Below are 27,598 nucleotides of genomic sequence, written 5' to 3'. Positions count from 1 at the left end.
CACACTAGTGAAAGATGTTAATAACAGGGGAACCAGACGCAGCATATTGACAGCTCTATATTATTGTGACAGTTCTTCTGTAAATCTAAAACTGTTCTAAAACTTTTTAAAAGTTTATCTGAGGGAAATAAAAAGAGCAGAGAGCCAAAAACCATAACAGACACATCACCAAATAAGATACATGGTTGGCAAACAAACATATGAAAAGATGTTCCATATCATATGTCATCAAGGAAATGCAACTTAAAAAAAAACTGGACACCACTGCACACCTATTAGAATGACCGAACTCCAGAAGACTGACGTCCCAAATGCTGGGGAGGTTGTGAGGAAACAGGAACTCGTATTCACTGCTGTGCAAAAGGAAAATGGTACAGCCACTTCAGAAGACAGTTTGGTGGCTTCTTATGAAATGAAACGTACTTGCACTACATGCTCCAGCAATCACACTCCTTGGTAGCTCCACAAAGCGGCTGAAGACGTATGTCCACACAAAAACCCGTTCATGAATGTTTATGGCAGCTTTACGCATAATTGCCAAAACTTGGAAGCAACCAAGATGTCCTTCAGTGAGCGAATGGGTCAGTAAAGCGTGGTCCATGCAGACAATGGAACATTATGCAGCACTAAAACGAAATGAGCTATCAAGGCAGGGGAAGACATGGAGGAAATGGAAATGCGTATTTCTAAGTGAAAGAAGCCAATCTGTTCTAAGTGAAGTAAGCCAGAAAGAGAAAGAAAAATACCATATGAGATCGCTCATATGTGGAATCCTAAAAAAAAACAAAAACAAAACATAAATACAAAACAGAAACAGACTCGTAGACATAGATTACAAACCTGTGGTTGCCAAAGGGGAGGGGGTGGGAAGGGATAGACTGGGAATTCAAAATTTGTAGATACTGGCAGGCATATGCAGAATAGATAAACTAGATTATACTGTATAGCACAAGGGAATATATACAAGATCGTGTGGTAGCTCACAGCAAAAAGAAATGTGACAATGAATGTATATATGTTCATGTGTAACTGAAAAATTGTGCTCTACACTGGAATTTGACACAACATTGTAAAATGACTATAACTCAATTAAAAAAGTTTTTAAAAAAAAAGAAAGAAAGAAGCCAATCTGAAAAGGGTGCACAGTATAGTACAGTGACATTCTGGAAAAGGTGGAAACACAGAGACCGTAAAAAGACCGGCAGCTGCCGGGTTGGAAGTTGTGGGGAGGAACATATAGTCAGAGCACAGAGGCCTTTTAGGGCAGTGAAAATACTCTCTATGACATCATAATGATGGATTCATGTCTTTACACATTTGTCCAAACCCACAGAACATCCAACACCAGGAGTGAACCCTCATACAAGCTAGGACTTTGAGTGATTACAACGTGGGTTCACTGACTGTAACAAATGTACCATTTGGTGAGGGAGCTGATAATGAGGAGGTAAGCTGTTGAAGGGGGGCAGAGTGAATGGAGAATCTCTGTACCTTCCTCTCAATTTTGCTGTGAATCTAAAAGTGCTCTAATAAATAAATCAACAAACAAATGAATAAAAAGAACAGGAAAGAAGCTAAAAGATTCAGGAGAGGCAATCACACTTTCTTGTTCCAAAATCCACAGCCTTAACCAGAGGCGAAGTCTGCACACCATCACGTGGAGCTGACATTCTGATCACACGCGAAGGCTGGAGCTTGTGACAATCTGCTGCTCCAAGTCTGCACACACCCACGTCCTCACAGGTGAGTCTTCCACTTTCACCCACGTGGAGGAGGATTTTAATGGTTAGACAAATCACTTGTCAGAAAAGAAAGTTTCCGGTGACAAAAGGATGTGGCACAGAAACGTGAGGAACCCCAACATTTAACGAGCAGCTGGAGGAAGATAAGCCAATAGTTAAAACAAAGAATAAACTGCCCAAGAAGGAGGAGGGAATCCAGAAGTGTGTGATGTCAACAAGAACTCCGGGAAAACGAACACTTGATGGAAGGGCTGGTTCACAGGACTAAATGCCGGTGAGGGGTGGGTATGATGAGGACTGAAAACTCCCCGCAGGACGTGGCCAAGGGAGAGCTGTTTTTCAGCTGAGACGGGGCTGAAGCCAGGTTGGAGTGGACTGGATGGTGAGCAGTAGGGAGGGAGATGGAAGGAAACGCGTGATCGGGAGTGACATCTGCCGGATGGAACAGGGAATTCCAGACTCTCCCTCCTCCCTGGATACACCGACCCAGTAGCAAGGCACGGATCCACCCTTTTTGTGAGACATCCAGAAACTCGCTGAGAGGCGTCCACACCAAACCAGCAGCAATGAAACCAGTAGGAGAAGCAGAGACACCATCTGGCCACAAACCTCATCCCCCAGCACAATATGTACCAGAGAGAGAGCAGGGGAAGAGTCCGACCAACCTCCCAGCTCCTCCAGGGGCCACGCCAGGGACCAGCTTCTAGCTCACCTGTCCCAGGACAGTGACGGGGCTGCAGACGCCCATGCCCTGGGGACGCCCAAGAACAAATCCATGGCCAGACCAAGGGGCACTGGCCAAGGCTACTCCCGTCCCCTTAGTGCACAGCTTTGAGCTGTCAGCCCCAGCCCCTCCCTGTCCCTGCACTCCCAGGGTCACTGCAGCCTTCTGCACAGTCACCACCATGTACAAACAACCCAATGTCCACTGACAGATGGATGGATTCCAAAAGAGGTGGTCTATACCTACACTGGAATACTACTCAGCCCTGCAAAAGGAAATCCTGCAACACACGGCCACGTGGATAGACCTGAAGGGCATTACAACACTGAGTGATACAATCCAGGGACAGAAGCACCGATACTGCATGATTCCACGTGTATGAGGAATCTGAAATAGCCACACCTGGAGAAGCAAAGGGAACAATGGTGGTTGGCTGGAGTGAGGGGGATGTCAGAGTTGCACATCAAAAGATATAAAGTGTCAGTTATGCAAGATGAGTAAATTCTAGAGATCTGCTATGCAACATGGTCCCTGGAGTCAACAACGCTGGGTTGTGAACAAAAATCTGTGAAAGGGGGTAGATCTCTTGTTCACTGTTCTTGCCACGATGAAAATCTTTCTCATTAAAAGAAACCACACAATTTCCAGCGACAACCCTCCAGAAAGGAAAATCTGAACTGTACGTACACATACAACATGTTTTAACTGAGTTATTGCTCAATTTAGTGTAGAGGAAAAAATCAGTCAAAATAATTAGTTTTTTTTTTTAACCAAAGCAGCTGATTATTTGAGCTATTTACATAGCTAATATTTGAAGACTAAATTTAATTTCCTGGCTTTCTTCTAAGGAAAATCTAGCAAATGAAGAGCTAAAAAGTGAACACGAGCTGGACAAAACGCCATTGGATTGTGTTCCTAAATACTTCTACTTCGAAAACTGATAAAATAAATCCACTTTTGTTACCACCCGCCCCCCAAGAGGAGAGTTTGATTATATCAACTCCAGAAAAGCAGCAGTGATTAGAAACAGGTGTGGGTCGCAGCGACACGTTGCCATTTTCCTTTACATTTGTCTGTGACGTAAAACCTAAGGAGGTGATGAAAGATTCAGCTGAGTGGAGAAATGTGAAATAATCGCAATTTCAGATTCCCCCCCCAAAACAGGAAGCAATGGAATCTAAATCAAGGGTGGAAGAAAACTGAATCAGACAGATTTCAGGTCTTCCTTAAAAGATCCAAGCCAACAACCCAGGACGACTTTCTTGTTTACCTGCCAAGAATTAAGTTATCACATGAGCAGCTTAAAGATTAAAAAATGAAATATACTGAATTGTATTTTCAGACAATTCAGAACCTTAAAGGTAACCAAAAATACATCAGTATCACTGATCTTGAAATCGATGTTTTAAAGGTATTATGATACAGTATCCAGCACTGTTGCCAAATGATCCATTAATCATGATTAATATCAATCATGATATTATTTAATATTTGTTAACACTTTTTTGGGAGGGCAATGTTCTCTGAATGTAAATTTTCGAGAGCTGAAACTATTTCTCCCAGGCATGGGTTCCATATTTAAATAGAACTGCAATTCTGAATATACTGCACAGAGAGTATTCAACAAGTGTTTAGTGAGAAGCAGGGCCAGGCATTTCCCGAAAACTTGGAACAGTACACGCAAAACAACGTGCAAAAAAACACTGCCCTTGGGGAGCTCAACCCCTACTCATGGCCTGGTCACCACCAGACAGGCGTCCCAAAGCCTCCAGGTCCCATTTCTCAAAGAGCACTGCTCAGGGCTGACGTCTGCATTTGACGCAGTTTCAAATACCCATGAACCCAGGTCCAGCCACATTTACACCAAGATGCTTATTCCAACGCTATGATAAATTTCTTCATTCCCCATTTATTGGCTTTGTCAATTTTCCCACATATGGTTTGTTGCTTACTTTTTTATTTAATGTTTGACTGAGAATCGGAAACATGCCTGAGTCCATATCGTGTCAGTGAACAGCCCCGCATTTCGTGTGTATCTGTGTGAAGATGGAAGTGCTGATTCTAATCTTTGTACAGAAACGAAAAGAACCCACAGTGGCCAAGGCGATGAGGAAGGAGAACAAAGCAGAGGCTGTGCAGGCATCCTGCTACCGGGATGCACAAGGCTAGGAGCACCAGACCAGCAGGACAGGAAAGAGCAGCAGTAACTGATGCACAGAAACATCCAAGTGCAGTTCAGCAGAGCAGGGACAGCCTTTTCCATAAACGTGCTGCTCTCACTGGATGTGCCTATTTTAAAAACGCATCTTGACCCCACCCACTGCCATACACAAAATTAAGTTGAAGTGGATTATAGAACTAAATGTGAAACATAAAAGCTTCAAGAAAAATCACTAAAATAGATTACTTCAAGATCTTGCAGCAGAGAAAGATTTCTTAAATCAAACACAAAAGCACTAATAAAACTGAATGAGCCAGACGTCATTAGAAACAAGCACTTTAGTTCATCAAAAGACACTGTTAAGAAAGTGAAAATGTGTAACAAAGATTGAAGAGATTTGTAGCACAGGCCATGGTCATATTTGTATCCATGAGTCAACCAACCTCAAGCAGAAAATACTTGAAGAGGAAAAAAAATTCCAGAAAGTAAAAAAGGCAAAACTTGAATTTGCAGTGGGCTGGCAACTATTTACATGCTATTTAAATTGTATTAGTTATTATTAGTAATTTAGAGATTGTTCTTTTTTAGTATTATTAAATTTTTTTAATTAAAGTATAGTTGATTTACAATGTTGTTAGTTTCTGGAGTACAGCAAAGCGATTCAGTTATACATATATACATATATAAAATCTATTCTTTTTCATATTGTTTTCCATTGTAAGTTATTGTAAGATATTGAATATAGTTCCCTGTGCTATACAGTAGGCCCTGTATCTTTTATATATACTTTTTTATATGGTTTATAATAATTTTGAAATGATCACCATAGCATTTGAGCCTTCCTAAACCACATATTAAAGGCAAGATCTTCTTCTCATCTAATAGAATGAGGCACGTAGCCCTCGACACGAGAGGCCCCAGGAGTGAGCCGGCATACTGAATCCGGGGCCAGGCCACCTGGGGCTGAATCCTGGTTGGGCACTGGCCAGCAGTGCGGCCCGGACACCTCGCCCATGTGCCTCTTTTTGTCAAAAGGTAACTCTTTTGTCAACAGGGCTAATAATCCTGGGAAACCACACTTTCATCAAGCCCTGCTTTCAGAATTAAATTAGGTCATATATGCAGAGAGCTCAGAACAGCACCTCCTACTTCTTATCACACACAGATCAACGCACAGTAACCCAGCTTGTGTCACGGGCGGAGGAAGAGCGATCACTTCCAAACGTCATAAGACAGCTCGTCAGAAGAAAAAAAAAAAAAGTGATTCCAAGCCACTTGAGAGTTACCAATATGCAGTTTGAGACACAAATATATAGAATATCCTGGTTTCTTACTTGTAGATCTACCGGAAATTCATGCACCTTCTTTTCCAAATCCACACTCTCATCCTACCGCTCCCTTGAAATTGATAGTCCTGAGCTGGGAAAAGGGTCTGTTTTCCTCGCTACTACAAACCCAAACTCAAAAACAAGATCTTAAGTAAAGAGAAGCCAGAGCAGAAATTGGAAACTGAAACAAGTAATTTAAGCTTCAAAGCCCTTTAGGGTAAATCACTCCAAGGAACCATACAGAATCTGTGGATAAAGAGGCTTTGGGGACTGTAGGGGACCCTAATGAACTGAGCGACACTCAGCAAGCGCACTGCCACCAAGGAGCCTGATTCTGCTCCAAGCACTCTGCGGATTCTGCCTGCAGCGTGCCTTAGGTGTACAGTTATCTGTAATGAGACACAAGAAGGTCATTTCTTTCGGACTGCATCTTTATTCAAGCATCCGTCTCCATGTGTCTGAAGAACGGTATGTGTCCTAGATGCGAACGCAGCACGAGGTCAGAGGAAACGAACAGGAGTATGGTTCTTGGGGTGACTTGCCTCCCTGCTCGGGGATGCGTGGCCTCTGGACCGGGAAAGACCCGCCTTTTTTTGTGCCAATCAATCATCAGCTGGAAACCAGCGTAAATTCTGATTGGCCGAGCTGGAACCCAGGGACAAAGGAACACTGCTCCCCACACCGAACCCCCCATGCCCATCCACCTGCTCCAAGAACCGGCGACGGCTTCACTGCCCGGGGGATGGTTCCAGCAGATCCCACCACGTGTGCAGCCCCTCGGGAGGAACAAGGTCCCCTGTGGTTTAGCCCCCACTGAAGTAGGCACTCCCATCCCGAAGATGCCGGAGCCTCAGAAATAATCAAAGCTGAGCTCCTGCCCCGCCCCCAGCCGGGCCTTCCTCGGGCAGGGCTGCGCAGAGGGGCGGGGCACAGCGACGCTCACAGCGTCTTGGTGGGTTTCTCCAAATCCCCTGCTCCGGAAGCTCTCATTTCAGTCACCATCACCTTGGAACGGCCGTGGCGTCCCCCAGCTGACAACTCCCATGCCAACCCCCAGCCCCAGGCATCATCCTTCCGCGCAGGCTGTGGGGTCCTGCCCCTCCCAGGCCTTTGGGGAAACTTCATCCAGCACCTCCTCTGCCCCCCGTGACCCACATCTGCGTCTCAGGCAAGACTCAAGTTCTCTTTCCGGGACCCAGGTCCCAGCCACCATGAGCCCCTGGGACAGGGGACACATGTTACACTGCCCCTCCCCACCTGGGGGGGAGTATGAATAAACTCCCTCACCTCCTGTCTCAGCACCTTCGCCCTGGGAGGCCACCGGGCCGTGGGGCCCTGGGGGTGACAAGGCCGTGACCCGCTTCAGAGGTCCGGACCCAGCTCTGGTCCACGTGGATGTGTGTTCCTGGCCTTCGGGGCCGCTGCCAAAACAGGCAGAAAGAATCCTACCTCAAATTCCTGATAGACTAAGCTAACTTTTAACTGCCCTCAGTGGTCATTTCTAACAGAAAACGTACGTAAATTATAGAATTACTTACATAGTAATTATGTAAGTCAACATTAATATTTACTCAAAGTTAAATATAAAGAATAAAAATAGTCCTTAATACCAAATAATCAATTATCATTTCTATATTTTGGATTCTGGCAGGATATAATTTGAGGATAAAAGGCTTTCAAATACACAAGGTTGACCTTGAACTCGTATAAGCAGATATTATTAATATATGAATAAGCTAGGCAGATTTTTTCAAGTAGAAATTGAAGAATTTTCACATAAGCTAAGATTCAATCCTTATGAACATTATCAGAATATTAATAACTTGGATTTTTAATTAAATACAAATTCTTTGTCATAATTAACAACTGAATCAGCATTGATCATTTCTACATAAAGAACTAAAAAAAAAAATTCCCAAAACTGTTTGAAAAACTATTCCCCAAACTGTTTTTATTTCTGATACGAAGCATTTAGAATAACACATGAAAGATAGCAGCGGTTCATGCCTTACAAATTCTGTTCCTTCCCCTGCAAGGTGGCTGCATTTTATCTGCTATCCACAAGGAAGTCTGAGTCTTAATATTCCTGTCCAAGTACGTTTTCCTGTAAAATGTCACACACTTTTGAAAGGTAATTTGTGCAATACTGCTTAGAAATAGGCCCCCCAAAGCAGACAAGGATCTGGAAAGACAACCTCTGAAGGTCTATGAATGAATCCTCTGGAACCCAGGGAGACAGAATGATGAGCCAGACCCAGTTGCCTCCTGTGCGGTGCAGGGGCCCCGGTCCTTTACAACCTACACACGTTTACAGGTCCTGTGCCTGATACGGTGGAACGTGAGAGAAACGCAGCTGACGGTGCGTTACCAGAAGATGTTGATTCTCACGCCTTTGGAAGATACTTTGCTTTGAATCTGTGTCCCAGAACAGAATAAATGGCAAGGTTAGTGATGCACATCTTAGATGCTCAATAAACAGTGACTGAATGAAGTAAATGATTTATTTAAAAAAAATTAAAGAAACAGTAAGTCAGTTAAGAATCATAAAGAGACCATTTTCTATTTGCTCCAAGTTGGAAACCTCCCTAAGGCTAGTGAAATCCAGCGCATTTATAATATATCATAATATTATACCTATAATATTATAAATACACTGAAAATATGAACAACTGTACCTTCTATTTAGACCTAACTATAGGACTACTTCCATTCCATTGATACTTCAGAGCTGACCTTATCTACCTAATTTTGATGCACAGTCATTCTGGGAATAACTAACAAGAGTTTGTCTTTATCATGAATATTTTAATTGCAGCTTCAAGTGTCAACGTTGCCTTTTTCACATGATTCGTACTCCAGCCGACTGTGTCTGCCTCAGTCCTACTAAAGCTCTAGTTCCCCCACCTAAGTGACACAGTATTATTTTAGTCTCAAAACTTTTGAATCCTCTGAATCAGAAAAGCACATCCAAACTTACAAAGATGAATGTCATTTTTGGTAACTACAAATAGTGAGTATGTCTGTACGTGTACTGTGGGGAACAGGTGTGCACGCACCTGCTGAGCACACACCTAGGAACAGAGGACGGGGTCACAGAGTGTATGAGTTTTCAGTTTCAGTAGATACTACCAACTGGTTTACCAAACGTTGATGCCAAGTTGACCTTTCCCCGGCAGTGTAGGAGAACTGTGCTCACGTTCCCATTCACACTTGGTATTTCCCTTCTTTGTTTATTTTAGCCATTCTGGTGGCTGCCTGATAATTTTAATCTGTATTTCCTGGATGAGTAGTGAAGTTGATCATCTCACATATGCCTGTTGGCCCTCTGGCCACCATCACTTGCTCATATTCGACTAGGCTGTCTGCCTTCTTCTTAATGATTTCTACAGTTCTTCATATGTTCTCCAAAAAAGTCTTTGTTAGAGTGTGTGTCTGTGTGTATGTGTGAGTGTGTGTATGTGTATCTTTGGAAACATCACAAATGTCTACAAACAGTAGAATAGAAAAATAAAGCACAGTGATTTCTCTGATGGAATCTTGTGTAACAGTGACAGTGACTGAACTACTGCTGCTTTTAGCACCAGGGGTGAATCTTATAATGAGCAAAAGAGGCCAGTCATAATGGATATTTAGTGGATTTATATATGATGCAGAAACAGGCAAACAATATACGGTATGGTAGTCTTTGAGAAGGCAGCGAGTAATTGGAAGATGACATTAAGTGGCTTCTCAGGTTTCAGTAATAGTCTGTTTCCAGATCTGGGTGCTCGTCACATGGTACCAATGAACACTTTAGTTGCAGACTTAAGATTAGTGCCCTTTTCTGTGTGCAAAGTGTACTTCAAAAATGTTTAAAAACAATACACACAAAAAAAACTTTGTGTTTAATTATGTGTGAACACACTTACATAGACAGACACAAATGTTTGCACACATACATAGGTGAAGAGAGATTGCACAAAGCAACCAAAAGACACTAGAATTATCAATTCGTTAAATCTAAGTCTATTTCATACTTTATAAGAAAGAATAAATGCAGGTACGCAAATTTGTTACTGTCTTTAAAAGATAATTCACTTCTCTATCTCTGAACAACTGGTCTATTGCTTTTTATCTCTTAAAAGCAGAGCCAGAAAACCATGTGTTTTATACTTCATTTCCTTTGCAGAGAGGCCTGTGTAGATCTCACTGTCTGAGTACGTGCAGCAGGAAGAGGCAATAAATCACACACTGCCTCCTGACAAGAGTAACTCAGAATGAGTTCTTATTTATAAAACTCCATTGGTAACTAACATCCAAATCGAATACCATTAATCAAAGTAATGGCTAGTTTTTATGGGGTGGGACCCACACCTAGGAACAAGAAGATTCTTTATCTGTGTGCTCAGAAAGTCATATTCTGTTATTTATAAAGAACTCTGATGAGTTTTAAGTCTCTGCAAAACCCTACAAGTAAACCTGATGGGTTGCTTAAAACTGATAAAGATATACAAAGATATGCCAAGATAAAGAAGGATGTGTTCTTACTGGTGAGGAATATAAAATATAAACATGGTGGCAGGAAAGTTCATGAAAAGACTTGGACCTGGAATCAGACAGCCTGAGTTGCCCTCCAGCTCCCAGCCAGTAGTGCGCCCTTGGACAAGCTGAAGCAAAGGGACCAGGACGGAGGTCAGGGGTCTAGGGGAGTCACAGCCATGACAGACTCAAGGTACAATGACTAGAATCTAACGGGCACCTCAACAGTTGAGATGGGGAGAAATGGCCAGACGCAAGAGTCAATTCTGAGCAACCAAATGAGTGACTGAGGAGACGGTCCAGGTGAACGCACCTGAGAGAAGGAAGATGCGTCAGCACTTCCTCACGGAAGGCGGGTGCGGAGCTGGAAGGCAGATCTGGTGTGATGTATTAACTCTGAGGTCCAGCAGGAAGTGGAAAATAATCACCTAGAGCTCACAAGCGTAGTTACCCCTAGAGATAAAGATGTGTGTATAACCCCAGATACAAGGAGAAATCACTCAGGGGGGAATTGGTAAGTAAGAAGCTAGAAGGACCAAGCAGGAACATCCAGCGACACCTAGGATATGAATATCTGAGAAAGGCCACAATTTCAGCACAGACAAAAAGGGAACAGCCAGGTAGGAGGCTCGTCCAGAGTAGGCAGAGACGCAGACACAAAGCTGGAGGCAAAAGGGGGCCGGTGGGGCCCAACATTGTCTCAGGACACAGAAGATCATGACCAGTCCTTGTCAAGTAACATCAGGACTCAAAAGAAATCTAGTGGATTTGCTTAAAAGGAATAAAGTAAGTATCTTTAACCAAAAGCAGAATGGTGGCAGGAGTCAGTATTATAGGAGAATGATTAAGCGGTAAGTATTGTGTCACTTGTCACTACAGTGACATATGACTTTGGTAACTCAAATCCAAGTAAAGAAAAGGAAAAAATAATGAAAGAGCCATCGTAGGCTGTTGGTTTAAGTAGGACACTGAACACATGGGAAAGAAAGTTGATGCAGTAGGAACATAAAAACGATGGGGTTTTTTTTGTTTGTTTGTTTTTTTCAGGCAGGCAACCCTACAGCGTATTTTTAAGCCCTTAGGAAAAAGAGCCAAAGAAGAGATGCTTGAATGCTGGGAGAGCAGAGTGTGGTGATGGAGGAGGGCTCAGAGTGGGTGGGGGACGGGATACAGGACTGAGCAAAGAATGTCCCTCTTTCTCAGAGCCTGATGATGCTGGCAGCTTGGGGAAAGGGGGGGGTTCCTGCCCGGTGACTCCTGTTATTTTTTTCTTTAAAGTAAGAGTTCGTATTGATGCTGAGACTGGAAGGACCACGAGCCTCGTCAGGGAAGAAGAAAAATGGAGCCACTGAGGACCAAGTAGAAGACTAAGGAACCCCAGCGAAGACCCAGCCAAGACTAGATCAGCACACAAAATAAACCAGTAAAGATTCCGAAAAACATTTGTAGAATTAAACCAAAAAATGTTACAGATGTTCCGGTTGAATAAATATAGACCTTCCAGATGATATGAAAGAGGGCTGCAGTACGACCTCCGGATCATCCTGTCAGCCTGGTCCATGGTGTAACTGACAGCTCAACATTGATTGAAGAATGACGCACGTCCGCTCAGTAAAGGTGAGCCTCTCCTGCCGGGTTGTTCTCAGGAGCGGGGTCCTAAGCTCCTCTGAATAATCATGAATTCCTACCACTGTTTTGTTACATGAGGACGAATCAAGGTCAGACGTTTCAAGTTCTCCAACGTAGTTTATTAGTGATTTAATCAGTGTTTCGCTGTTATTCCAATCAGAGCTCTTAGAAGTACAATTTCATACTTACATCATTTCTCAGAGGAGCTATTGGTATGCACATATGTCTGAATAATGTGCTGCATGAATTCAAAGTGCAAATTTCCATTAAATGTCTAGGAGGAAAGGACCTCATTTATGAAGAGTTCTCTGCTCTCAGGAGCCCAGCAGTGATGTGCCTTTTTTAGGCAGAACCACAAGGTAAGTAGGGGACACTTCTGCAACCATACTCTATTCCTTACTATACTACAGAAATTGTTCACCTCTGAAAGAAAAAAAAGATAGGAAACAGGAATCTGTAAGCCAAATCCCCCAATTTGTGAAAAATCATGCAGCTAAGACCGTGGACGATCATCATTCCACACATTATTCTTTTATTTGGGAGCACAATTACACACTCACATCTTGATAAGTCAAATCTGAAATCAGATTCCTTAGCAATTAACTTGCTTAATAAATAGAATTTTGTGCCTTCTTTTTCCATTGGCCTGAATATAAAGGTACCAAAACGATCATAAATAAAATGTGACTGCATCATAATATATACAGCCGGAAGGAAGGAAGGAATGAAATTAGAATGACTGCTGAGATTAAACTTTTCCCCATACAAATGAGAAAAATGAGATCCAGATAAATTAAATAACTTTTTGAAAGTTGCAAAGCCCAACGGCCACAGTTCTGAAATACAGCAGTGCTACTGTATTAGAATAAATACTCCTAACATAAATAAATTCTCCTGTATTACAATGCCTTGTCCATCACGACTAAGCAGACAGACCAAGGGAATTTTAAACAATACCTGTTTAGAGGTGACCTTGTTTAAAAGAGGTTGGAAGTGACCTCTAAACATGGTCCCACAGAGCCACTGACTCATCAAAAGATTAATTCATGATTTTTTTATATAACCAGTCACCTGTTTCATTCCATTTGATTTAGCAACCATAAACAGAGCTCAGATGCAAAGAAGTCTGAAATAGGCAGAATATGAAACTACATATATATGAAAATGTATATATGTGTATATGAAAGTTTGTGTGTATCTATATCATCTGCGTACTTCAAAATTCTTTGCAGAAGAGCTTCATTTATTCTTACTGAATGAAAGTATAAATACTATAAAGAAAGCAGAGAGACAGCGAGAGAGATCATCTCATCTCAAGCATTTATAATTTGAGAGTTAACCCAATATATGTTTCAACTAGAAAATAAAAGACATCATAGAAAGAGTAGTAATATTAAATCTAATCAGTTGTCAAAATATCCACTATGGACAAAAAGGATCATAGAGGACCAAGAAAAGGGATTGTAATTTTAGCTCTAGTCATAGGTTCATGAAATCTCGGGGATGAAAAGAACTCATAAATTCTACAAGTTCCCAGTGATGCTCGATTTGGGTAATGTCCCTACCCAAGCTGTGCTCATCACTCTGCTGACAAAGAACCTCCCACGGAATTCCATTTTTTTTTTTTCCTTTGGGTGCTGATATCCTAGCCTTCAAAGCTGAAATAGCTTCCTCTATGTTTCTCTCTTGGGTCTTGACTCTGTAACTTGAGGTCTTACAAAATAAGTCTAGTTCATCTTACAGAAAAACTCAAGAGGTGACTACTCATCTATTCTTTAAAAAAAGAAAAACCCCACAGTACAATCCATTAAGCAACAGACTTTCATGTTCCTGCCAACCCCAATCACGATTCTCTGAACAAACTCCCACGTAATTCCAGCTCTCATAAATGACGGCAACCAGAACTCAACATGGTGTTTCGGGGTATGAGATACCCACTGTGAAATGAACACTGTTTCCTCTTTAAACACTGCGTTTCCATCAGCGTCCAAGACCTTGATGTATTAAACAGTCACAGCATGCTATTCATTTGAATTAATCTCATTCTCAATGGAAACTTCTAATCATTTAAGAAGTTCCTCATAAGGCAAGATGAGATGAGCCCTGAGGGACCAGTAAGACCTGCAGAGGTTAGGCAGGAAGCTGTCATTCTAAACATAAACAGGCTTAAATCATAAACAAGGAGAGCTCAGCCTTTCTAAAATAAGACAGCGGTCTTACGTAAACCTCCGTGGGTACATTAAAGAGCCCCCTGAAAATGAGAGTGAAGAGCTGCACCAGATCCACTAGGCAATAAAAGGACCTTCTGGGTCTGGAACCTAATTTTAAGACAATGAAAATGGAAACAATACGGAAAATGGGTAATAATGAGCAGAGAAAAAATAGGGCAAATAATTAGGAAACGATTGTAACAGGTACGTTGAAAATGATGGCAAGTGGCAGTGCAATGAACACGACAGACATAGGAGATTATTTTAAGAGAAAACAGGTTCCATTTACGTTCCACACCCGAGTGTCCAAACTAATGAGGATGCCTATTTCAAAACCTGGGAAATTATTCGGGAAGAGAAGATCATTAATTCAACTGATTGCAAAATAACAGCACACCATTTGATTAGAATTGTTCAGTAGGTAGCAAGAAATACATAATCTAAACAATGAAAAATTTGACCTGGACCTGTTACGGTAATAATAATACAGGCGATTTTCCGTTGTATGTGTTGTATAGAGTATACATGTCCTTTTCCAGTCAGCCTTTCATCTCCCAGCCAAGGTCTCTGTCTTGAACATTTTCACTAGGAAGTAAAAAACTGGGACTAAACTAAAATCAGTCCATTCTACTAATGAACAGTAGGTAAGAAAACCAGAATAGGAAGAAGATGGCTAACGTTACACTTAGATAACACATGACGGCTTTGATCACTGATAGCAACCCTACCATTCTTACTACAAAGAACTGATGTGCACGAGGGCCACCATTAAATGGTACAATCTCTCTCCAAGGGAGTCAAAAAAATTTCTCATGCAGACATCAAACACATTTACACACACACAACCTTTTCAGGTTGTGAATAAACTAATATAAAGAAGTCATAGTGTTTCCCAGTATGCACACAGAACCAGAGTCAAAAGTTCTTATGTCCTGATTTTAAAGCTAGAATATTAACAATTTGGAGGAAAGATAATTAAGATGATAAAATAAATACATGCAAACCTGACCCCACACTAATAAAACTAAGAGCAGCCCCTCATAAAACATCTTCATAAATGCTGGAGGCTGTGGAGCCCCCCTGCACTGCTGGTGGGAATGCAGGTTGGTGCAGCCACTGTGGGAAACAGTAGGGAGATTCCTCAAAAGACTGGGAATAGACTTACCATATGACCCAGGAATCCCGCTCCTGGGCATATATCCAGAAGGAACCCTACTTCAAAAAGCCACCTGCACCCCAATGTTCACAGCAGCACTATTTACAATAGCCAAGACATGGAAACAGCCTAAATGCTCAATGACAGATGACTGGATAAAGAAGAAGTGGTATATTTATACAATGGAATACTATTCAGCCATAAAAAGGACACCATAATGCGATTTGCAGCAACATGGATGCTCCTGGAGAATGTCATTCTAAGTGAAGTAAGCCAGAAAGAGAAAGGAAAATACCATATGCTATCACTTATAAGTGGAATCTAAGGAGGAGGAGGAGAAGAAGACAAGTGAACTTAAATATAAAACAGAAACAGACTCAGACATAGAATACAAACTTGTGGTTCCCAGGAGGAGAGGAGTGGGAAGGGACATACTGGGAGTTTAAAATCTGTAGATACTGACATGTATATATAGAATAGATAAACAGGTTTATACTGTATAGCACAGGGAAATATATACAAGATCTTGTAGTAGCTCATGGTGAAAAAGAACATGACAATGAATATATGTATGTTCATGTACAACTGAAAACTTGTGCTCTACACTGGAAGTTGACACAACATTGTAAACTGACTATAACTCAATAAAATAAAATTTTTTAAAAAAGAATCAATTAAGGGCTTGTGATTAAGCTTCTTTATACCTAGGATACAAGTCTGGGCAAAAATGGGAGAATGTAACTTGTAAGCATGTTAGTTACACATATTGTAAGCTATCAGATGCTTGACATTCAAACAGCCCTCAACAAATGGTAGAAGATTCCCTAATCCAGTGATGGTAAAAATGGCAGCATTGCCAACAGAGGTTAGAGACTGGCCAAATTTGATATTAAAAAGTGTTATTACGTCTGCTGTGAGCACAGAGAGAAATGACAAATAATGTTTTGGGTTTTGTTGAGATAGTTCCGTTTGGTTTTGGATTTTTTAATTCAATCAATAAATTTGGGTGTTTGAGATTTGCAAATGTTAACCACTATATACAAAAACAGATAAAACCCAAATTTCTTCTGTATAGCACAGGGAATAATATTCAATATCTTGTAATAATCTTTAATGAAAAAGAATATGAAAACACATATATATGTATGTGTACGCATGACTGTGACATTGTGCTGCACACCAGAAACTGACACATTGTAATTGACTGCATTTCAATTATAAACAAAAAGAATTCTGAAAGTGTATTTTAGTATGTTCTGGATTCACATATAATAGACCTTAAAATATAAATCCATAAACCTATGTGCTCTCCTTATAAATCATGCAAAGCATTGACTGGATAATTTACATCTGTCATCTCTCAGTCATTATTTCTTGAGACTAACAGTACCTTGACATATTTCTTCTGTTGGTTTAGGTCAGAAAAGATTTTCTGGCATTGAAAGAGACATTCAAAAGATCTGACACTTGTGAAATTTCAAGAAGTTCTACCACTGAACAATTTTAAATCCTTATTATTGGACCAAGATATATTTATTTCACATGGGAGAGCGTTCCAAGGCAATGCACCAGAAATAAAGGCTGATCTATTTAAATCTGGATGGAGAGAAAAATTTTAAAAGATGATTTTTCCATATCATTCTGTTATTGGCTAATCATGAGGCTGTCGTCAAATACAATATATCAGAATCAGAGAATCTTAAAAAAAAAAACTCACAAATTGAAATGGCCATAAATACCGCTATGTGGCCCAACCACCTATTCTATGCTCAAACTTTCTGTAAAACATGCCTGCCAAGTAACCCCCATGTCGAGTGCTTGTAATCACTGTGAGCTGTGGCTTCAGTTCACAACCTCCCTTCCCCGGCAGAACTCTACTAGAAAGTTCTTCCTGAGTTGAAGCCAAAAATAGCCCTCTGCATGGTTTCTACTCATCAGTTCTGCTTTGAACTAGTGGTACCAAGTCTGCTTCCTCATCTACGTCACAGTTTTTCAAAAATATTGAAGATAATTTTCATACATCTTAGTTCCTTCAGCTCTTCCTAATGTGGCATTATTTTAAGGACTTCAACTATTCTCTTGTTTTGAAACACCTTTGTTGTGGTATGGTTCCTGTACAGTAAACTACGCATATTTCAAATGAACAATTTGATTAATTTGGATAGATGTCTACACCCATGAAACCACGACCACAAGCAAGACAGCTAACACTTCCATCTCTCCCCAAGAGGTGCAACTTTCGAATTCCCAGTTTATCCCTTCCGATCCCCCTAAAAAAGGACACAAGTGAACTTACCTACAAAACAGAAACAGATTCACAGACGTAGAGAACAGACTTCTGGTGATCTCAATTATTCTTACTTCCCACCCCTGAAAGTACTGATCAGCACAGTACAGAAATCTCTGCAAATCTTGCTTTAAATAATAGAGTCCTTTGAGCAAAGTCCTATGCTTAACACAGAATTAGTAACATGAAAACACCATTTTCTTTCTTAAGTAACTATATACAGAGAGTTACATACAACTCGGATGAAAATGCATAGTACATCATTACTCATCTGTATCACACATGTATGTTATATATTGCATTATTCATTACATCATGACTGCTATGCTAATATTTTTTTTCCAAATGTGCTCTGCCAAACTAGGTCTTCCCCACGCTACATGTGCAGAAGCGATCTCTGAACCAAAGTGCAATTTATACTACAATTTTGTTAGATTCAGCTCATCACTTTGGCCATTAAAGATCCTATTAGATCCTAATTCTGTCTCACATAGCTGCTGTATGTTCCAGTATCTCATTCTTTGCGATTTGAATGGTTTGTCTGTAGAGTCTTACTTCGGTCATGGATAAGATGTTGAACAGGCACACGATAAGGCTGAAATTGCACCAGGAAGCATCACCCAGGTTGAGGATGCTCAACTAATTACCCAGCTGTTAAATACCAAGTGTTCTCTTTATTGAAACTATGTCTAAATCCTGTCCACAGAGATCAGGTAAGTTACTTCCAAGCACCATAACAAAATACTGACATAACGACTTACAAGAGTCACAGATCTTGAGGTTTGTATTCACTCTTTAAACAAATTTTTATTGCATGTGTATTTTGTACCAGGCACCGTGTTGACCTCTGGTGACTAAGTCAATGAGACACTGCCCTCAAGAAGCTTACAATCTAGTGGGGAAAGCAGACAATCACAGTTGATTATGTGACCATATAGCTTTGTAAACAGGATAGGCAATTAGAGGACCAGGGAGGCACAGAGCGTGATTATCTAAACCAGACTGTCAGGATTAGGAAAGGTTTCCCAAAGGAGACAGCAAGGTTGGAATTTAAGTTGAGTCTGCGGTCACGATGGAACAGTCAGATTAAAATGTGGGATGTATGAGTGTGGTGTTCTTCAGAGAGATCTGGGCCAGACGTACAGATTCAGGAGTTGACAGTGAATAAGTGGCACGTACAGCTCTGGATCTGAGCAAGGCCACTGAGGCAGGAGTTAACCAATCAAAGAAGGAAACGTCTGGCATCTTGGTAAAGGGAAGGACACGGCAGAGCTGTGAGAGAGCAAGTATGGATGAGACTTGAGTGAGGGCGTGGGCTGGGATGCAAAGACACCTCTGGAGGCATCAGAGGCCAGTTCAGCAAGAGTTTTGTGTGCGGATGCCAAGAAATCAGAATTTTATCCAGAAGGCTATGGAGTCCCCCAGAGGGCTCTAAGCATTGGAACGACTTTTGCAGACCGAAGAAAGCACACTGCGGGGTGAGTGTGGCGTAGGAATTGGTGGAGGAAGACAAGGAGCTCGGCGACTCATAAGAAGCTCACCAGAAAGGTGGGGGGAGCGGGGAAAGCAGTGTCCACGTGGGAGGGAAGTGAGGGCCACACTCCAAAGATGGCGAAGGCTGAATGAAGACATCTCGGGGACAACTGGATTTGAGAAGCTAAGGTTGGAAGGGAAGGTCCAAGGGAATCCCTAAGATCTGAGTTTGGATGGCCAAGCAGGTGATGGTATCACGTTTGCTGCAAACGGAAACACTGTATTTGGAGAGGCGGGGAGGACTTTGGAACTCAGGTCTTATCATTTTAAATTAAGATCAAGACGGGATAACCAGCTAGAAACGTGGGGTACATGGGTAAGGAGTTCTACAGAGAAGACCGGGCTGGATGGAGAAACTCAGGCATTAACGCTGAAGTGACAAGAGTTACAGCCAGAGATGTGGGCAAAACCACTGAGGCAGAGTGTATAGGAAATCAGAGGAGAGACCAATAGACTAAGGCCAATGTCAAATTCAAGCTGTGAAATACAAAGCTAAAAACTTAAAACACTTTCTGATCTAAAGTTTATCTTGCATTTAGCCATATATACTAAATTTCTAAAATTTTAGAGATCCAATTCATCAAGTGGTCTGTCAACCTGGTGCTTCAGCTACATACCAAAAAACACTGCCTGATAGCATCAATTTATGATTTTCCAGCTTCTCAAAACAATGTAGGTCAAAAAAAAAAAAAACAGTAAAGAGCCAGGAAAATTTGATAATTTGATTCAAGCTTAACATCAACCTAGAATATGAGGGTCCTAAGTCTTTTCTTGTTTTCTCCATTTAAAAGCACTTTTCCTCTTACTTACAGTCTTTGGGGGGAAATGTTAGAAAATGGAAAATTTTGGCTCATGTTTGCTACACTTACACCGTGCTTAACTGCATGTACCCATCCAACCCTGTTGCTTCGTCAACTCCACTAAAAAAAAAAAGTCTAAATAAATCAAAATATCACTGGGCAAGAATTTCACCATGTTGAGGAGTGTAAGCTAGTCTGTACCTAACTTCCGGGTTTTGTAACCTCACATATTCCTCTTAAGATATTTTATACTTAATCAGCTTATGCAAGATGGGCAAACTGCATCATCCTCTAAGACAGAAATAATTTGTATATTCTTTCACAGCACATTATTATAACTGAGAGTCCAATCGCAATGTTCAAAAAATTTAATATAATGGATCCAACAATAGCCAGGGAAAACCCTAGTCTTCAGAAGTTCCATGATAACAAAATCAAAATTCTTAATAAATGCTCAAAAAATATATAGAAAAATCTGACTCTCCAAAGTTCATCTACTTTTTAATAAGTGGATTTTTGGCAGCATCACCATGACAACTGTTAATAAAGCTTTATGTAGCCTCATAGTTACAAACAGTATTATAATAAAAATTTTAAAACTGCAGTAGAAAATTTCAGAGACAAAACTTCAACCAATTACTCAACATATCTAAAACACTGTGATGTGGGCTCAGAGGTACGGGCCACGCCTCTCACTTGAAGGTTTCCACACACGCCAAGAGAACCTTTTTTGTTTCCCTCTTTATCTACCAAATTTAACTTTAAAAATCTGCCTTCACTATAGACACCGTAAGTATATACAGTTTTTACATCAGGCAATTTAGTAGGGTTGTTCTGGGAAGGGACAGGACGTGTTCCAGAAGATTCCTGTAAGACATGTGGTCCTTATAAGATCTACTGTTGACAAATTCTGAACTCGGATTCACGCCGTCTGATGGGGACTGAGGGAAGGAGACAGGTGCCCTGTCAGTTTCCGTATCTAGAGAAGCCTGACTGATCAGAGATGATCTGACTCCAGACGCAGAACCACCATGACGCCAAGACAAATACAACAGTCAGTCGGTGCCACTATGCCAACATGTAGCAAACAAAAGGTTAATATAAGGGGGGAGGGGTGTACCTCAGTGGTAGAGTGCGTGCTTAGCATGCAAGAGGTCCTGGGTTCAATCCCCAGTGCCTCCATTAAAAATTTTTAATTTAATTTAATTTAAAGAATAAAATAAAATAAAATATTGGGGAGTGAGGTTATAGCTCAGTGGTAGAGTGCATGCTTAGGATGCACAAGGTCCTGGGTTCAATCCCCAGGACCTACATTAAAACATAAATATATAAATAAACAAACAAACCAACAAAGAAACCTAACTACCTCTCCCCCACAAAAAAATTTAAAAAATAAAATGACACCAACATAAAACTAAAAAGGTTACTGTAAAGAATATCCAAAACATGAAAATGTGTCCTCACACTTGGGAAGAGTAAAGCCTGACAATGACAGGCTCCCTAAAATGCTGATCTCCTGGTTGTGGCACCAACACTTCATCGCAGAGTCGTGAGAGCTGCAGGTGTGGTTATTCCTGAACCTTCTCCATCACACTCCACCGGGCAAGACGCGCCATCCTCTCCACCCCTAGAAGTCTGGCCCTGACCCCAGCCTGTGCAGCACTAGAATAAGCAGGGAGATTAAAGCTGAAAATTAGGAGTTATTTCTTAATAGTGAGCTTGATTTAACACTGGACTTTCTATGGGACACGATACTGTCCCCAGACCTGCGGTCTCATATATTCATACCAATATCGACTTGGACACACCACCTCTGATGCCCTTCCTTTACAAAATACACTTCACAGAATGTGCCTCTGTAATTCCTACAGAACATCTCTGCAACTCTTATCATCTACATGTAGACAGTGATGATGCTGGAATAACATTCCCCGAGATCAGTGTGGTACTTAAGAAACCTTAATGTAAACAGAACTGTAACAACAAATTAATTTTTATTCCAGATCACTGCATATGTTGTAACATTATTACCTAAAATCATGTATTTTGTGAAGGTTATATATTTATACACTGTTCAGTTGTTCCCACTATTGGATATTCTCTACTGTTATTCACCAGTAATGTTAAACTTTAATTTAAAAAATAAAAACCAGCGTCCAAAGTATAAAACTTTGGTGTTGCTTCTCTGGGTTGGGGAGGAAGGGGAAATTGAGTGATCTGGATTTAGATTTTAATTTTACAAGTAACCTCAAATTTAATGACATATTTTTTGAGAAATATCCTAATTTTCTAATATAAATCTTTTATCAAGAAAAAAATACTGAAATAGAAAATTGATCTACCATGTGAACTTTCATCTGCCATTGACTAACATGAATTAAACAGAACTTAAAATTATAGTTTAGCTATTTTTAAATAAATTTTTAATGATTTAATGATTTTTTAAACGAATATGCATTTTTAGGAATATTTTTTTAGTCAACTTTTTGAACTGCTATTTGCTCAAAATACAGAATCTCAGTATCCAACTAAAGCTGCACATTCAGGGCAAGAAAGAGTAACTTTTTTCCACATTATAAAAGATGTATACAAATTACCTAAGCCCAAGGCATGAACAAAGCTTGATAAAACTGGGAATTAGCTTTCTCCTTCCCAAACTCTTCACTCCGTCACGTTCTACCTATGAAACAAATGGGTACATGGTCTGATGGGAAGCGTTCTGCTGATACGTGTCTCAATAAACCATCTTATTTTGAGCAAAATGCAGTAACGTTTCCCCGGATAAGAAGGTAAGACAGGAAGAACCTACGATGGGCAGAGGTACTGCTTCTTTTTCCCCTTCCCTTTCTTTGAGGACTTCTCCTTAGAACAGGCTTCTTCAATCCACGAGGAAATCAAAAGGAAAAAGACAACTGCCAGTAAAAACTTCATCTTGAAAAGTTAACTTTCGGGAGCGCAATCTACAAGAAAGAACAAGAAAACGTTTACCTTTCAGAAGCAAATGATTAACTCTACGACTCCTTAAGGAGTTTGACCATTACCACCCAGCAGACAAGTGCGTCTGTACATCAAATTCTCTTTGCTCACAGTAAACACATGCCTCCCAAACCCACATAAACATGAGGACTTTGTAATATTTTAAGCTTATTAAATACGTTATACTGAGTATGATTTTTCTATTCTTTCTCCTCCTCTGGAGGAAAAACAACAAACTATAAGTCCTACCTCTGAAGTCCATTTTTAGACTTTTAAATACCATATGTACATTCATGTATAATCATGTATAGTGTTTGTGAATTTTTTTACTTGCATAAATGCTATTTGGCCTTTAAAAAAATTCTCATTGCTCAAATCTGTGTGGTTCTACTTCACTATATAATATGTGATACTTTCGTAGTAAAAGTTAGTTTAAATAATGGTTTATAGAAAATAAGACCCCAATGAGGAATAAGAGGTAAGTATGCAAAATTTCTATTATAGAGTTTATATATATATATATCATATAAAATTTTATATACCACATATTATTATTACAATATATACAATATAATATTATATATTATATACTATACAAAATTGTAAATTGATACTGAATTGCACAATATATCAGTATATGCTCAGAAAGATACCAGGAAGGGTGTTTAACACGGTATTGAGACAGTTACCTTGTGCTAGTACACTTCAATTTTTTTGTTTTCTTTTTTAAATCTCTCTGTTCTTTGAATCTGCATGTATGTTTTCCCCAAAGCAATAAAACTATTCTAAAGGGAAGGACAATTCTAAGTATTAAAGGATTGACAGAGATAGAAGGCGAATGTAGTATCAGAGGGTTTCACTCCCTAAATTGTTTCTATTTATACACACTAAATTTGCAAGTTACCTTTTACCTCTAAAAGGTGTATATTGACTGAAGTTAGCTTTCCTCCTCACATGATACTAACATTTATCATCAAAAAGACAATTTCTGACTCCAGAAATTCTAGGCAACACTATATGAAATAGTCAGACTCTTCCAGATAATCCCCTTAGCCATATTTTAATAGCATTTTCCTAGCTCAAATGAGAACTATATTCTTGCCCGTCTGATGCACACACAAAAAAAAAGAAAGAAAGAAAGAAAGAAAAAGAAAAGAAAGAAAGAAAAAAAGCCGTTTAAGCATCTCCTATACACTGGAATATTTAAACCTCTTCCGCATCCTTCACTTCCAAACCATAAATTCTTACTCCTTCATTGTTTTCTGCAGGGTAAGAGCCCTGTCTACCCCTCGACATTAACTTCATTCCCAGCTCCCCCTTATAATTTTGCTTCTCCTATGTCACGATTTTCACCTCCCTCCTCTCAGGAATTCTTATTATCTCACATTTATCCTTTACAGCCTCTAGCAAACCAGGACTTCCTCCCTGGTCCTGTCTCCTGAAGACGACAGAGGGGACTCCAGGCCCACAGCATCTCTCGGTCAACTCAGCACCGGGCTCCCTGCCCCCCTCCCACGGCGGCATCTGGTCCAGACACCTTGGCCCGCGGCCGCAGGTACCGTGCCCACCTTCACACTCGGCCCCAGGACACCACTGGAGGCCGTCCTGGCGGTCTGCAGGGTGGAGAGAGAAATTCCGTGTCACCTCCCACCTTCCGGAGGGGGCAGCTGCAGTGGCTGAGGGTGCCCCGCAGGCAAAACGACGCCAGCTACGTCCGCGAGCCTCTCCGCATGCCTCCAGCCGAGCGGACCCGCACCTCCTCCAGGGATGCGCGGACACCCCGCGGCATCCTCCTCCCCCTCCTCCTCCCCGCGCCCCGCCGCCGCAGTGCCCCCGCGCGCCGCGCGCCCCTCACCAGAGCCGACCTACCTGAGGAGCCCGCCCCGCAGCCCCGGGAGGACTGGCGCTCCGGCCCCGACGCGCCGCTGCGGGGGGAGCGGCTGCGCCCGGATCCCCGTCCGCGTCCCCGTCCGCGTCCCCGTCCGCGTGCCCGTCCCCGCGATGGACTGACGCGCCTGCTCGCGCCGCCGAGCCTGCGCCGTGCGGTCCGCTCCGCGGCGGGGTGGGCGCGCTGCGGGGCGCGGGCCGGGATGCTGACGGCGCGGGGGGGCCCCGGCGCGCGGGAGGACGTCCCACCGCCCGCCGTCTCTGGCCCCCGCCCCGGTCCCCCGCCCCGGAGGGGATTCTGAGCGTAAGGATGCGGTCCCCACCGGAGGCTCGCTCTAGACGGTGGGGCGGGGGTGGAGGGTGGGTGCGCAGGGCTGGCCCAGAAGAAAAAGACCATTCAAAGAGCTGCAGTCCTTTATTGTCCGTTTTTGACCACTAGCAACAAAAAGTGATGGAACAACAAATGCCCCTGTTGGACCAAAGCAGACGACAGCCAGTTTCTGGGATTTCATCGTTGGCCTGGTTCGCTGGCATCTGACTTCATCCTGGAGTCTTACATCCAATTTCTCAAAGCCTGACCTTTCTAAGCGCCCTTAAGTTGATCAAAGTCACGAAAGCCATGTAATCACGGAGGTAATGCTGTTTGAATATTTTGCATAATTAACACGTGTACAGAACTTTAGTTTCAGAGCGCGGTCGCTGCATTACCGCACTTGGCCCTCGCTCCATTCATTCCTGGGCAAGTTTCTTGGCTTCGTCCCCATTTTAAAGACGAAGAAGGCGAAGCTCCGGTATGTTAAAGGATTAATTTAGGGTTACTTAAGTACCTCGAATAGAATTTACCTGAGACTCAGAGTCTTATTTTAACACTTCTGAGTCAGGTACAATCTCTGCCTTCTGTTTACCAAGGACCCCTTCCCTTGGCTCCTGGGTAACACACAAAGCTTTCCTGTTACCTCTGTACTGAGCGCCTACTTGACTTCTTTTCATTAAGAAAGCGTTCTCAGATGAGCAGTATTACTTAGCAAAGTTTTGCGGACCTACACACGTATTTCTTCACTAGTAAACTGTCAACCCACATCATGCCAGGGAGTGAGCTTTTCCTCTAAGTAACCGTGTTCTGTAGGTTTCACAAGATACTCAGCTCTGAAAACCAAGTAGAATATAGTCTTTCATAAAATACATTTACATTTATAAGGGAAAAAAATCTCCACTTGTCTGGATGTCTCCCTCTCTGCGCCAGGAAGAGGAGGCTGACTAAATCTCCAAAAACTCTTACCCCAGGGGGAGGCACAGGATTCAATGTGCATGACAATCACGCCCTTCTTGACCGTTTTTTCCTGGTAGTGTCCCTGGACCAACTGGAGTTCCTCCGCCACCAACATCTTCTTTTGTCTTTAGTTGGAGATGGTCTTTGAGGTGGTGTCTTGGGCCATTTTGGGGACTTACTCAGGTTTCTCGGGTGTCTCCCATGCACACAGGTGGTACACATGTTATTAAACTTCTAGGTGTTTTTCCTCCTGTTAATCTGCCTCTTTTTTTTTTTTTTACTAGGAGTCCCAGCCAAGAACCAAGAAGGGTGGGGAGAAAATCATTTTTCCTCCCCTACAGGACAAAAAATAAGTTTCATGAAACCAAGGGAATTCAGAAGCGGAGGAAAACCTGAAACTTAGTTTTCTTGTAATCAAGGAATTACTAAGAATGTGGAGTAATAGTAGATAGAGATTCACGTGATGAACAAGACCTTTCTCCAGAACTCCAGACTCATATATCCAGTTGCCTTCTCGACATCTCACCTTGCAGACTGAACACATTTCATTCTCACCTGTCCAAAATGGAGCCAGTGTTCTTCCCTGCCAAATCTCTTCCCACTCCACCTTCTCTCAGCTGATGGCAACCTGTCCCTACAGAAGGCTCCGGCCAAAAATCTCAAAGACGTTCCTAATTGCTTCCTTTTTCTCATTCCCCACATCCAGTCTGTCAGGAAACACTGCGTCCTCTCTAACTACTATGTTTACTGTAGGAAAGCCGGACTGAGCCACCATCACCTCTGAGTTGGGTTGTTTCAATAGCTTCCCGCCTGCCCCACTCCCCTGGTATCAACAAGGCGGCCAGGTGCCTGTAAGACATGTCTGTGTCAGATGACGTCCCTGCTCAGCCCAGGCCCAGCAATACTCCTCACGTCACTCAGATGCTAAACCAAGGTTCTCCCAGGGCAACACAGGGTCCCGAGTGCCAGGCGCCCTCCCAGTGCTCTGCCATCCTCTGACTCTCTCCCCTTGGTCTCTCTGCCCCAGTGACACTGGTCCAGCTGCACCTCCAACAGGTGGGAGGGTGGGGCCCCCCCAGCCTACTGTCTCTGCTGGTCCCTCTGCCTACTGTGCCCCTCCCCCAGACAGCCGCACATCCAGCTCCCGAACTTCTTCAAGTTTTCCCCCAGATGTCACCCTCTCAAGCGATGTATCAGATATTATTTAAAGGTACCACCTGCTCCTCACCCATTCAAGGACTTCCGATCTCCTTTTACTTGGCTTTTTGTTTCTTTTTCATAGTCCTTACTACCTTCTAATATAGTATACAACCCAGAAATAATTACATTTAAACAGAATATATATAGCCTAGAAATAGATTATATATAAATTTACTA

At 41.9% G+C, this 27,598-nt stretch overlaps 1 protein-coding gene and 1 long non-coding RNA gene across 3 annotated transcripts in view; one reads left to right on the top strand and one right to left on the bottom strand.

The window, feature by feature from the left end:
• The window catches only part of GLRB (glycine receptor beta), a 69,147-nt gene extending 44,151 nt beyond the window's left edge, over positions 1-24,996 (bottom strand). The window contains exons 1-2 of the mRNA XM_006213583.4: positions 24,934-24,996; positions 22,898-23,048 (exon numbers count right to left, since the gene is read on the bottom strand). Coding sequence (XP_006213645.1) covers positions 22,898-23,019 — 122 coding nt within the window. The 5' untranslated portion in view covers positions 23,020-23,048; positions 24,934-24,996. The remainder of the gene's footprint in view (positions 1-22,897; positions 23,049-24,933) is intronic.
• On the top strand, positions 1,346-12,446 carry LOC140700718 (uncharacterized). 2 transcript variants are annotated; one of them, XR_012079300.1, is made up of 5 exons: positions 1,346-1,447; positions 1,625-1,743; positions 8,270-8,399; positions 11,752-12,090; positions 12,381-12,446. It is a non-coding gene; the product is annotated as an uncharacterized lncRNA (long non-coding RNA). The 2 variants fall into 2 exon arrangements; XR_012079304.1 differs by lacking the exon at positions 1,625-1,743.
• Positions 24,997-27,598: the final 2,602 nt, after the last annotated feature.

This window comes from Vicugna pacos, chromosome 2 (genome assembly GCF_048564905.1).
Source record: "Vicugna pacos chromosome 2, VicPac4, whole genome shotgun sequence".
In the NCBI taxonomy this organism is placed as follows: domain Eukaryota; kingdom Metazoa; phylum Chordata; class Mammalia; order Artiodactyla; family Camelidae; genus Vicugna; species Vicugna pacos.
Note: the sequence above shows the minus strand (reverse complement) of the source record. Positions and strands in the feature narration are given on the sequence as shown.